This window comes from Manduca sexta, chromosome 11, assembly GCF_014839805.1.
Source record: "Manduca sexta isolate Smith_Timp_Sample1 chromosome 11, JHU_Msex_v1.0, whole genome shotgun sequence".
Lineage (NCBI taxonomy): Eukaryota > Metazoa > Arthropoda > Insecta > Lepidoptera > Sphingidae > Manduca > Manduca sexta.
Window position 1 is genome coordinate 5,482,805 of NC_051125.1, and position 14,837 is coordinate 5,497,641.

General features: G+C 33.8%; 1 protein-coding gene across 9 annotated transcripts in view; it reads left to right on the forward strand.

Annotated features, from left to right (window-relative positions):
• LOC115442957 (apoptosis-stimulating of p53 protein 2) overlaps window positions 1-14,837 on the forward strand; it is a 228,154-nt gene that overhangs the window by 207,719 nt on the left and 5,598 nt on the right. For all 9 annotated transcript variants that reach the window (XM_030168253.2, XM_030168262.2, XM_030168220.2 and 6 more), the window contains 2 exons: window positions 8,809-8,981; window positions 14,605-14,789. In XM_030168253.2, coding sequence (XP_030024113.2) covers window positions 8,809-8,981; window positions 14,605-14,789 — 358 coding nt within the window. The remainder of the gene's footprint in view (window positions 1-8,808; window positions 8,982-14,604; window positions 14,790-14,837) is intronic.

Sequence of the window (14,837 nt, forward strand, 5' to 3'; positions counted from 1 at the left end):
GTTTTTATTCTAGACTATTGTTGTTCTAAGTAAACTGAAGTTTGCCAATAGATAGACAATTTAGTAAATATTTTCCGGAGCTAACCGATTGGATAGTTTATGCTGCGTATAATACAAGAATTTAAGGCGAAGGCATAAATAACGGCGACATTTTGTGGGCCATTGATTCGGCAATGAACCGTATAATCTGTATTGTAACCGCAATTTGTATTGTCCTCAAAACAGATAAAATTCACATTAAGAACCAAACTGGGACCGCCTTCCTATATTTTACCCTGTCCCGGCGCAATGTTAAATAGATATTTAGTGCGTGACGTTTATTAAAGCGTAGTTTAGGGTAGCGTTACTTGTGGATTTGTAAAATATCCACCAAATATTTATTAATGTTTATTTATTGTAAATTATGTGTAAGGATACATATACATCTCGATTTTTTGTAAAGGGCCATATCCAAGAGACACGAATCCCTTTTAGTGGCTTCGGTCATTACCTGGTAGTCAACAGCAATCTTAAAAAAAATATTCCGTAGCATTAGAACGTCACCAATGAACGCAAGCTAATAGTAACAAATAGTTTAGTAAATTTAAACCCGTAGATAACGTCCTAGTTGAGTAAAATGTAAGGACGTAAGTTTTAAAACTTCTGTATTAAATTAACTGTAGGTAGACTGACATTTGTAACTTATTCCCAGCAATCTTTAGGATACCCGGGACAAGTTTGCTCATAGAAACGTTAATGTGTTTCGCCTAGTTTCTGATACACGAATGTCTACATCTGCCGACCTGATAGAGATTGATTGAGCTCTCCCTTACTTTTGTATTGAATTGCACGTTTTATTTTCTTTGGTCATAATTCGATCACTCTTTTTTCGTATTTGTATATGTATTTATAGTCATGTATGTATTAAATTTGAATACAGGAGTATAATTCCATGCATGTTTTAGATAGGAAGTGTGGTTTTCAGGCATCGATTTAAACAAATTTGCAAATATGACTTAAATAGTCGTTAATTTAATATTTCCACACAAATCGCTTTTAAACATATTTTAAATAGCGAATAATTGATTGAAAACAAAGCTGCTATTTGAAATAAAATACACGAAATGTTTTTTTCGTGCGCCACAATTATTTTCAATCCACTTACGGAAAAAAGAAACAAGGGCGTATCAAGTACCGCGGGGTTTATCCGCAATGGCTGTGTAGGTAAGTTTCCATTCAGATGGTACGATTTAAGCGGTTTATGCCGAATAGGTATTCGATTTTATTTCACATCGAGCCGAATGTCCAATTACTTATAAAAGCTTTTGAGGTTCAAACAGGTATTTTCTCGCACCTAATGAGTGTTGCAATAGCGATGGAGTACCGATATAACCTCAATTTTCATCGAGAGTATTTTTTTGATAAAAGGTATTTTATAGGTATTTAGTTCCTGGGTATTAAAATTGATCCCAAGTCATGTATTATATGCAAACTACAAAGTAAAACGTCCCTCTACATAGATACATGTATATTTTTTAAATCTCAAAAACATGAATAAATAAGAATGCTACTCAAAATTCTCTAAACTTAGAGTCAAAAGAAATCTCAAAGAAAAAGTGCCCGTTTGAATTTCGTAACCCTAAATCATTAAATTTTATCTCAGCCTGTCAATTTAATAAAATAATGTGTAATTTTAAAACGCTTCAATAATAATTATCGAGTCTAATCTACTGTAACACTCCCGTCCTATTACGCAGTCCAATCAACGGTCAGCAGTTATAATTAAGATAAACTGAACGACCGTTATGAATTTCCGAACCTAATCATTCGAGCACAAAGGGCTTATTAAACTAAGACGCCACGCGAAAATATCTCAAAGCAAGGCTCGTAAAACTAGCTTAGGCTAAAATATAATTATGACAGGCCGCCTTGCCCCAATTTCATATTTTGGCACGCTGTACTTACCAATTTAACGGGTCAAATAACTGTAAATTTTAGATTACTTGAATGCTACGTCGAGTGTTCACGTTTCTGTTAGTGAATAGATTTTTAAAGAGCCGCCGCGGAGCGTATTGAAATACTTTTAAAATTAATGAGATATTTGACCGTTAGTGTTTTACCAAGTGTAATATTTTAAGGGTTAATTTACCGTCTTGTGCATTATTCTCTCAGAGTCGCTTTGTGAATAGTTGACTTGGTATTAAATTAAACGAATTGAGTCTAAAGGCTTGCTTTGGTTCGTAACTCTAAAATTATTACGAAAACTAATGTACTGATGTGAAATAAAACTACATTGAAATGTTCACAAATATTTGCCTTATATATTCATATTTATATTTTATTCGAACATTTTATCTGAAATGTTGCCTACACACGATACTCTACTTTTCTATCGTATAGATATTCTTTCCTGTTATGAACTGTTTCGTAGGGGTTCCTCGGTGCCAGTCCGTAAGTGACACCGCACCGATGACGCATCGACTAAACTTAGGAAAATCAATAGTTACCTTGGAAGCGGTTTGTAAATTATTTTATGAATTTTGAACCATACGTTGACTGTGGTGCTTTTAAACTTTATAAGACAAAATTTTAGAACACAATTTCATATAATATTTAATGAGCTATTACAAGACTGTCCTATTTTCATTAAGTTGATTAAGGTTTGTCTACAGTAAGGCTGTAGACAATCTTTTATACTTATATCTACGGCACGAATAGATCTACTTGATCGGATAGTTCTTCTGTTTCGTAGAGAAATAGTTCAGTTTTTCGATTGCGTAGCCAGACTTTTGCAGTTTATTGCTGTGTCAAATCGCTATCACCCTTTCAACAACCATTCCTTTAGTGAAAGGTGACGCACCCACGCTTCCTGACCTGGTGGGCGTTCATGGCCGGTGTTAATCACTTACAGGTAATTAATCGCTATCAAGCTTTCTATGTAAAAATAAAGTTCGTTTAATATCAATTAATAATTAATTAATCATCAGTGGACATTCTATTGGCTTGGATCACTTACCATCAGGGCCCTTATTCTGTATGATAGTGTAAACGCGTAACGCGGCCGTGTCGTGTTATCTTCAAGAAATGTACGTGGAATGGTATTCTGTGAGCCAAATTTCTATAGTCCTAAACATGATGCGTAGTGTTACGTGCTTGTTACGCACTGTTAAAATAACGTGCGGGATAGAGAATAAGGCCCCAGGTGCAGTGGGGTACTTTGCTGTGCCCGTTTTAAAAATAAATAATAAATACTATAGCAAATTTTTAACTATATATCTGTGTAGTTTCTGTATTAAAACATAAAAATAATAACATATAAGACAAAGTAAAAGAAATGTGTATATTTTCCGTCCATACATAATTGTAGAGTTGAAAGTTTCATTTGTTCACGTCCCTAAACATCAGTCTGTGTCGGTGGTAATGTTTTTGCGGACAACACTACGGGCGTAGAGTTACAGCAAAAACTCGTTTAGTAAGGAAATATCGCAAGGAGCCATTAAGATACTAAATACATGAATTTTTATGTGTGTAATGTATGATTACATTAGTTTTTAGGTTTTAACAAATATTTTATCCTTTTTATGACAATACTTTTCTTAAATTTCACTGAATATATTCATATCAATTCAATATATATATATATATATATATATATATATATATATATATATATATATATATATATATATATATATATATATATGTATACACGAGCACAAATCCATTGGATGACATTTTTTAGATTTTTTGCCACATTGCAATCGCAGCTCTGCTGCTATCAACCAAAATAAAACATATACATACGGTGTAACCGCATAAATTTTCATTACTTATATTGTAATAATAAGTTAGTTCACATTGTTTGTGATGTAATTATAAAACGTAGGTTACAGAGTTGACAGTATTGAACTGCCATCGTTGACTGATGGCAGTATGCGACGATGCCTTGTCCAATGTAAGCGCTCCAAATGATTTAAAATCAAATTATATCCTAATCGCCTTTACATTTTATTATTTTTACCAACATTTATTATTCCTTCACAAAAACAAAATATAAGCAGTTTACTTTCCTCAAGAAAAGAATAAAAAACGATCGAACTTAACGTGTATAGGCGATTTAAACTTTTGAATTGGTTTAATTGGTAAAAGTGCTACTTTTGTGGATGACTGTACGAATTGCGGTTTTGTTACCGAGTGGGAAAGTTAGGTTAACATATTTCAATGTTTTAAGATCTAACAGTAATGGTGGTCGTTGTTTATCATAGTTTATATAACCCGCTATTGATGCAATAGCTAGCTGCTTTCGTGATTCTAAAAACTATTTGTGATAATTAGCTACTGGGTAATAACACGATACCACAAGTTAGACAATACAGCGGGGTGAGCTCATTAGAGCTCAAATACCTTAGTTTTAACCACTTAAATATCTCGAAACTAATATGTCTAATTTTAAGCCTGGAAGTAAGTCAAAGAAAGTTCACTAATGTAAAACTATACATATTAGTATCTAATTAATAAGCCTAATAAATAACCATAAAAAACTTTGGAATAAAATTGTGCTCTGTCCCCTCTGTAACCATGAAGGCTGCAGTCTTCGAAACGAGAGAATCATAATTTAAAAAACCACGATAAATTCCAAACAATAATTTTATTTCAATGTCTAACATTTTATTAGTAGCTAAGATACACATCGATTGCCATACAAATATTGGTAAAGGTGGATATTTAATTTTTCCCTACTCTAAAGTTTAATCAAGAAAGGACATGTTCACGGCTTATCAAGCTACTCCATGTTTATGGTTATACACCCATCTGTAACTCCACTTACAAGCTATAAAACGTGAATAAACATAGACTTAGACCATCGTAAGGTCTAAAAGCAAACATGAACTTGTATTATTGCGTCCTTTAGTACTTCAAAGTGGATATTAGTGGAGTGGCGTGACAGTGTGTTGTGGGTTGCGGCTAATCGCTCTACAAGTTTGCCTCATTACGTTGATTGGGTTTCTGGCCCTTCTAGTGTCTGTCCCTGTGAATAAACTTTGCTGGAATAAATTAGAAATATCGCTGAGTTGATAATAGTTCGTCTAGTATGTAGTGTATTAATGAAAATGTAGCATTACAATATAACAATGTATTTTGCTATCAACTATTTAAAAATATTCAGTAATGAATATTTTCTCCAATTTCCTCACTAAGTTAGAGCATTAAAAAAATCTGAATGCAACTTCAATTTTGTTTATGTTCAAAATAATTTAATTGAAGTATAATTATTAATTGAGCGTGGTAGTATCGCACATCACTCATGGTTTCCCGACACCGACCGAATTACATTTCGTAATTTATAAAAAAAAAAGTTATCATTACAACGATTTGCGGGCCGCATATAGGCATATTAGTACTTATACGTTGTGTCACGTTCCCTTTCAGGAAATTTCACCCTTCGCCACTACTTGGCAAAGTTATATACTAAAATAGTTATAGTTAAATATATTAAGTATTTAGACAGGTAACCGTCCGTAAAACCATAATTCAAAACTTTACGTAACATGGATACACAGCGGCCTCACTGAGTAAGACAAGGGTATAAAGATGACGATGATAAATTAATACAAAATAATGCGTGTCGAAATATATGATTCCGTATCTCAAGTATTACATACACACGTGACGTCATTTATTACGACCTAAGACTATACTATTATGAATTACATATTTTTTTATTAGAAACAATAGATTATTACACTGTTTACAAAGCTAATAACTTTCCTCGAGTCTTCCTTAAGGTAAGTCGCGAGGTACCTTAAATTTGACAGTTGATTCCTTTCATCGAGAAAGGAAAAGTGTTGAGTGACGTTGAGTGAAGGAGTTTTTTTTCAACTAAGAATACAGATTATCTCCAGTGAGGTTGAGTGGAGTCGAGGAATTTTTGAGGAATCGTCTTTGAATACGGGTGTACGACTACATATATCACAAATGGCTAAAGATTAGAATAAATTTGTGTACAACCTATTGTTTTTAACAATAAGAATCAAATTACAATATATTTATACGATTTCAAATTGTCGACGAACACTTTTAAGAAATATTACACGTCTACATCTGGTCTATTGGGAGATTAAATAGAATCCTAAGACTTCAACCACACGAATGCTATTCTGAGAAATCCGATATCGCATTGTTTCACAAAATTACATCGAATTTGTGGAAAAAGGCACAAATCGGCACAGCCTAGCGTTTCTATATAATATGGTTACCTTTTACGGGAACATACAAATGCCCGTGGCTTCGTTCAAAATTGTGTTACCAATACAAAAGCGCGTTTATCTTGGCTAATGTATTGTGTATGTTTAAATATAAAAACATGTTTTAGTATAAAAAATGTCGAAATGTATTTTAAAAATAAGATCGTATTTTTATGTGAATTAGTCATATTCAATTTGGAATCGTGCCTTAATAAAATTTTACCACTTCTATTTACTTCTGGTTAATGTACAAAATTCTCATTTTTTTATACGAAACACAGATAACGAACTAAACAACGCTTTACGCGTAAATTGTGATCAGAAAAAAGGCAAAAGGGATTTCTCTGTTCGCGTATTACACACTAAAAGTAAAATACGGTCTAGAATAGGGTAGTTAAATCAATTTGGGAGGGCCGCGCAGATCGCGATACATTTGCTTGAAATATTCCATTATCCTTCGCCTTGGGGTGCGGCGACTTTTGTTTTTCGAATCGCCTTTTCGCTTCTTCCGAAATGTGGCTTCTGAGTTCCGATTACGTGACTCGATTCTGCGATGTTCTTATTATAATAGTATTTTTTTCTTTGAGGCAATTTTATATTAACTTCTTGTTATTTTTTAATTTGACAGTAATGGTAAATTAAATTTGGAACGTTTTTTATTTTAGTAAAGTCGGCGTGTTGTGGTTATTAAGCTATTATGTAAAGAAGTAATTTGATTTTTATTATAATAGGGTACGTGTCAAAAATAAACATCTAATTTTGTTACCTATTTATTGCTTTTTACTTTCTGTTAGCAATACGCGCAATAAATTTTTATTTCCCTCTACGCTATATCATCAATCAAAATATAGAAAGTAACATTACATAATCCCCTTAGAAAAAGTAGGCCAAACTTAAATACACACGTTTATCTGTGTAAATACATCAATGTTCTCATTTAAGAATTTATAGTCGAAACAATGATGCCCCCATTGAGACGTCGCCTGCGAACGTAGGCTCTCATACAGATAAAGCCCTCTTTATTGTCTTCTATAATTGAAAGGTCTGAGGTATTTCCCTCCTCGGAGGTTTAAACGAGCCTCAGCTGCGACCTTGCACAGTAAATAGCATTTTTGTCGCGTAATGTATTACAATTTCACAATTGTTAAGATTTTCTACACTTTTGTAATGGATGAGCATTATGTATCATAATTTTATAAAAAAAAAGATAAATAATAAATAAAGCTGCGTTGAGTTCGACGCAGTCGCGTATTATTTTTATAGCAAAGGGCATATTTAGAGCAAGAGAAAATTGGTTATGATGCCGATATATTTCATATACCTACAAATAGAAGGACTATGAACGTGTTGCCGGCCTCTTTTGCTATAAGTAACATTATAGCAAACTGCTAACTTCATTGGTTTGTGAGACAAGTACTACCCTAGTTGATACAGTCTACTCTTAATAATAAGTCCAATACATGATACTCAGCAGTATAATCCGTAAACATTTTATTAACACAAGAATATAGAAGGCAATCCGGGCTAGAATCCCAGAAAATTATGATATTCATAAGAATAAATAGATGTAATGCTAAGAGACGAGAATTTCCGTCACGCAATATTTCATAACGCGGTACGCGTACCAAATGAAGACTTTGGTACATTAGGCAAGATATAAATAATTCTTTGGCATGCTCTCGAAGAATTTTCTTGGTATATACTATGTATTTTTTGTAATAACTTGTGATATCTAGGTCATTACGTGATGTTAAGTATAAGCCCTGTGAAATAGCGTACCAGAAGACCTTCACGGCCAAACCCGGCTAAATTAGTAACTATTTGGTCATACTACCATACTCGGGGCTCGACTTAGGCTAAAGTATCATAGATTGACGAGTAGCTAGATCTGGCGTTATCAGATGCTGGGAGTGTCGAATGAAAACATTGATTGCTCGTAAGCAAGCATTTCATAGGAGAGGCAGAGGCAGTGACTGAAGGTATTGCCTAGCATTATCTCAGAGCTTCCCCTCGTGAATCAAAAAATACAAAAAGCTATATTTAAAATAGTATTATTGCGATGTTTAACAAATAATCCAATTTGTTCTACAAAAAACCATGTAGATTTTTTGAATTCGTTAAATTATTTTGCATGTCAATACCAGTTCGTTACAAAAACATAGGTGATATAACCCAATTTCTGACGTGGCGTGCGCGGTTTTTCTTGATTAAAAACTGCTACCAAAATAGTTCCAATCAAACAAATTCAAATTGAAAATATATTTTTTGTTTGGTATCTTAGTGTAACTTAAAATATGTGGAATTTTATAAAGATATTTACATGTTTAAACGTTTGTTAAAAGTAAATTTGCATAAGCCGTTGAACAGAGTTAGATAAGGGGCTCTCAAAAAACAAGTCCTATCAAAGAAATAGGCTACTTTCGTCACTGAGAAATTCACAATGGGGCTGATTTAGAGAAAGGTATTTCACGCGGAAGAAGTCGCGAGCAACACCTAGTTTCAGATATAATAAATACAGTAGCTATATTCGTTAAAAACTAAACATTTTCTAATTCCCTGCTTATAATAACATATCTTTCCACAGCTAGCGACTTGGAGTCGATACGAGCGCTGTTCAATGAGAAAGAGAAGGAACTCTCGGTGGCGGTGGCCAAGGTGGAGGAGCTGACGAGGCAGCTCGAGGAGCTCCGCCGTGGCAGGGTGCAGCCGGCGCCGCCTTCCGCGCATGAGCTGGATAAACTCAGGCGAGAGCTTATGGTAAGTTAAATATGATTTAGTATGTTTGCGCGAATGTTAATAAAACTAGTTACGGCTTTCATCGCGGACTGTTTCCACCCCGTGACCACGAAAGCTGAAAAGTCTTCGAAACGTCGAGAGAAAATAATGGTAATAATTACTTACCGCGATAAAATTCGTAAATATTTCAACAAATTAAATATTTCTTAAGAATTTAAATTATGTTTATTCGCAATTAATTATTTAAAATAAATGTATAAAAACGAAATAGTTCTGGAAAAAAATTAATTCATTAGATAAGTCTATATAGTAGCAAAGACATATACCTACTTACCCTAATTAGAATTCTAAATAAAAACGCCTTTATTGCTGTGTATTGCAAAATAAACAGACGATTTGCGTTTATTCGCCCGTAGAGATCAGCTCTAAAGCTTCGCAATAATCCGACTCAATTAAATTACACGAGAAACAATCGAAAAGTTACAAAGACAGCGTTTCGTTTTATCCTAATTAGCAAAATTAAGATAACAGGCATTTGATTTGAAATTTGGGGTTATATTAACCCAGCTCGCTAGTAAACAAAAGCGGTTTGTTAAATGCTGTTTATTTTGCGTTGGCCTATTAATTTTATAATTTGATATTTATATTATTTATTTTGTTTGATACAACTTAAAGTTTGGACACACACTCACGCCCTTTATCTCCAAAGGGGTAGACAGAGGCGCAACTGGTGCACTCACTTTTCGACATGTGTATTACGTCCCATGATGTGATGGGGGCGAGCCTATCGCGATATTAAGCACAAATTCCAGACTCCAAGCGATACCTGCTATGCACAAAAACCAATTCGAATATGCACGACCCGAGAATCGAACCCGAGAACTTAAAACGGTGCTGGACTTCGCACTTAATACGCCACGGAGGACATTTTTATCGCCATGCATATTTTATGGCAATACTTTTTTGATGCGGAACTTTGTAAAACCGAAGATGCCAATCTGTCGATACCGCGGTGTTTAACGAGAGCACGATATTTGTTGAGAGTGGCGAGCGCCAAGTAGGTTGCGGTCGCGAGCTTCGCCACTTGGACTTGAGACTTCGGAGTGCTCTATTCTTAATGTCTGTAGATATATAATCGATAGACAGTATCTATAGGTAACACGCACTTGATATGATACTCCCGTCTTAGAAATATATTAGTAACTGTGTTCAATCTCGTTGATTTTAAATTCTTTTTGTATTTATTTCATTTGTGATTGTTTTATGTTGGTATGCACATTTTTAATTAATAAAGATGCATAAATACTTGACGTTTTAGCAGTAAAGTTTAAGGATCAATGTTTAGTAATGTTCTTAAAATTACGTTACAGCCTACAATAAAAAACTTCGAACGTATTTTGTAATACATGCCCGCAAACGAGATAGATGGTACCAACTCGATATACTAGTTCAAATACTGCCAAAGAAACAGTATTGAACTGGTTGAACTAGAATGTTGCACGTGTTTCTGTCTTCAACTCAAAATGTTATCTTATTTATGTTTTATAACTCCCCACAAGTTACACTTCACACTCCACGTTCACAATATTCTGTTTTACATAAATATGTGGTTTTGTTGTTATATAAAATAAATTGTCTTAATAGAATTCAAATTGTAGTTATTTCGTCTTATGTGCTTTGAATATATTTAGTTTTTTAGCTGATGGTTTTCTGTATACTTATAATAATTTTAAACATGTAACCCGTATTTGTAAGACATGATTAGCATATTTACGTGCTATATAATTCGTAACATTGACGTAGTTCAATATATTGGTTCATGGACGGATGATTTTTGGACGAGTGCATGGTTATCATACCTATTAACGTATCATTAGCTCAGATATGAGAGATGACTGTTTTATTACTGTTGCAGGGCCGCGACAGACATTATCTCTAATTAAACAATTAAAATTCCACTATAATAATATTAAATGTCTATAAAGTACAATGTATTGAATTATTAATTTACAGCGTGGCGTTTATCGATATGTACTTGAGCATACTTGTTCGAATCTATCCGCCGATAACAAGGATTATAGACTTCCAAACTTGTACGTGGCGCTTACGAGATTTACTATAACTGTTGGGAAACTATAGACCGTGAAATATCAAACTGAAATCGCTAAACATAAGTTAAAACTAAACCTTGATTCGCTGCACATTGGTCGCGTATGTTCGCGCCGCACCTAAACTAATTACTTGTCATTTAGCTTCGACCCGTTCAAAGCCGCGGGTGCACGCTAGTTAGGTAACAAATCTGTTTAGAGCAGCCCTAGGGGTTACTAATGAATCGCGTCATGAGACTAATTTCGTTTTGCGTACTGATGCCAGTTGATACAAACTTGTGTTTGACAATTTAGTTATTTATACGACGTTCGACGGGCATTATCTTCATCTATCATTTTAGTGATGCGTACGATATAAACGTATAACCCTAAATAATTGATGTGAAAAGTGAGCGAAAATATCTTGGATAGATCCCGGTCGAGTTGAAAAGGTCGGTAACATGGCTCGAGTTAGAAAATCGTATTACTAACTTCTTATGACCGTTACAATTTTGTTTATACTGTTTTATATCGGGTCTTCTTGAACTTGGGATGAATAAATTGTGTACTTAGTTTTGTTTAGTTCTTTTGAACTTAGTCTAATCCTGTTTGGAAATTCTAAAGCGTGTTACATGTGTTTGTAAGCACTTAGAATATTTTAAAGTCTTACTTGCGATGTACGTAATTTAAACTTTTCACTTGTTTGGTATTTATCCGTAGTGTATAGAATAGTGCAGTGTTTTTTTTAATTGCATTTATAGAATTTTCGTGATATTATTAAGTATAAAAATATTTTTTTTGAAGATGTATGTTCGCTATGAAATTGTAACTACTAAATGATTTTAATAATATTTTGCACATAGTTATAACAAAAACGAAGCCCCTAACAAAAGATAGTAAAACAGTGGAAATATTGATACATATTAATCAAAATAAATATATCAGTACTTTAGTTTACATTCATACCAGTGTATGTTTTAAATTAAAAACTTGTTTGCAAACAGAGTTGTGTGTTTGAAAGCTATAATTGATAATGTCCGAAAAAAATCATCTATCAGAATCTCATTCACTATCTATTGTCTGATGATTTACACAACGCGGAGTTATCTATGATCGCAGTGTCATGTCGGAGACGAAAACGCTCTCAATACGCTTGTCCGAACATCACCCTGCGCACCCTCGGGATGTTATATCTTCCCTTCCATTAATAACATTCGGATCTTGCCCGTTTAATTTGCTCCTTGCCCTAATTTACAATGTCAATTTAGTAAATCATCTTTGTAATTGTGAATTCCGGTAGTACGTTTAAGAATTTCTTGAGAGGTTTTATTCTTATTATAATTTTTGGTGGTCCCACTTTGGCGTCGTTGAAATAAATGTAGTGGAAATTAAATGTAAATACCAATGTACTGAAACAGGTTTATGAGATAAATCAAGAACAAAATTATTAAAGCCACCGCCCACGACGAGAGAGTAATTTCAATACATAATGAATAATGATTAATGATAATCCAAGCTATCAATGAGTACCTAACTAATTACAAATTGGCATACAAGTTTTGATTAAAATTCGATATTCATGTTTTTTCAAATCTAAATTAATTTTATAGTACCCACATTGCATTTTAACAAAATTAACACTCATTTATAACGATTCTTTAATGCACCATTTAAAACAAAATTTTGCCGAAAAAGGCACGAAATATACTTATACCTAATAATTATAGTAAGTTATTTAAGGAGAACGATTTGAAGCATTTAATATATCACTAATAAGGGATGGACTGAATGGTGCAATTTGAAGTGCTAAAGAATACGTAGGTGCCATATGCCGACCGTGCCCCGGGCTTTGTTGAATATTGAGACGAAACTATGTCTGCCTAATGAAATTCCTTCTTTGCCGTTAGCAAAATGAATTTATTAACAGATCCACCTACGTACTATAGAAATGGTTTAGATGAATTTTAATTCTCGAGGGGAAAATTAATATGATATTTATCTTGCCAAATTATATTTACCGACACGGTTTAACTAGATAATATTGAAAGAAGACCGTTGTTAAGTATGCAATACGGGACACGAGTGAAAAAAACGCTGGCTCGTAACGCACTAATTTATTATCCCATCGACAAAGGCGTGTACGCAGCACGCTATACTTATAACTACATATATAACAACCGTCATTTTATTTTTTAATCATTCAATATTGACTGAAAGTTATGAAGATGTTATTAATTACTATTGTTTTACTTCTAACTTTCGCAATATATTAAATCATAATATTATGTATTGCTACTGTAATAAGTTTGTTACGATAGGTCGAACTGACGAGGATGGATTTCGCTTAAGCGATAAATATGCCATCTATCATGCTTGATCTCAACATATCGGGGTAATTACGTAGGCCATTGAAGCTTGACCTTTATCCTTTTATGTTGTAGAAGTAACGAAACTTGCAATTTATAAGGAAATATAGTCTTATATTTTTTTGCATAGGCGGACAAATGCGCAAACAAATTAATCAGTTGTTAAGTGATTTAATTTTCCACAATTCTAAAAGAAAATTAGATGCAATACCTTAATAAAAGGTATAGGGATTAGGGAAATGTGACCTAGTTATTTGGATTTCAAATCTATGCTAATATATAAAGTTCGTCTTTATATATTATTTGTTTTAACGCATTTATCGCAGGAACTACTAAACCGTTTTCAATTTTTTGACTAACAGGAAGCTACATTACTCTTAAATACTATAGGTTACCGTTTTAACCTGAGAAAAAAATTAACCCGGAAAATATTTTTTCACGCGGACAGAGGCGCGGGCAAAAGCTTCATATACCTATTTCAGTACTTGTTTAGTACGGTAGAATACTCAACAAACTATTCAAGATCCACAGCCAACTCAAACAATATACCGAATAAACACAAAGCTTGAGACCCTTGTAAGGCAATCGTAACCCCCAAAATTTAATACCCCGGACTAACACACAAAAGACTCATGCTGGTAAAATATAAAAATCATTCCGTAACATTTCTCACAAGTATTTTTCTCTCCAAGAAACATACCATACGAGAAAATAAATCGAATTTAATGTTGACCAAAGAACTCGTTGACATGGAAAAACTCATCCGCATGGAATTGATTTAGTTCAAGATTTTGTGGTCAGAAAGATTAGGAGTATGGAAAAATAGGTTTCACTACAAGCGGTTGTGTATATGGCTGTTTTTATGTCGACGTCGCGTCGAGTGGAAAGTTTGTATTATTTATATTCGACAGTAATGTGTACTGGTGCACGCTCTGAGTAAAACCATCATAAAAATAAGAAATAGGTACCCGTTATAAATATTTTTAGACACGAAATAAGTATTTAATTTGTTTTAAATTCTCCATTAGTTAGCAATAGTCTAAAATATGGAATTTAGTCTTAAAGATTTTAGTTATATTACGATACTTATATTACGACTAATAATTTAAATAATAATGAAATTTTAAACAATATCTTAAATATCTACAACGTGACAACCTACATTTACTATAAACGCTTCTAAAATTCTAGTACCGTAACAAGCTGAACGAGCAGCAAAACGGCAGACTGTCGGCGCAGCGCGCAGCGCTCGGCGCTCGGCAGGAAGAGATGCGCAGCATCGACCGCCGCGTATCAGAGCTGCAGGCGCGTCTGCTCCGCAAGAGGGCGCTGAACCGACAACTCGCCGCCGCGCACAGGCAGCCACAGCAGCAAAGGTGGGTATTTACTATTTATCAAATGATATTTATTATAATTTATAAGGA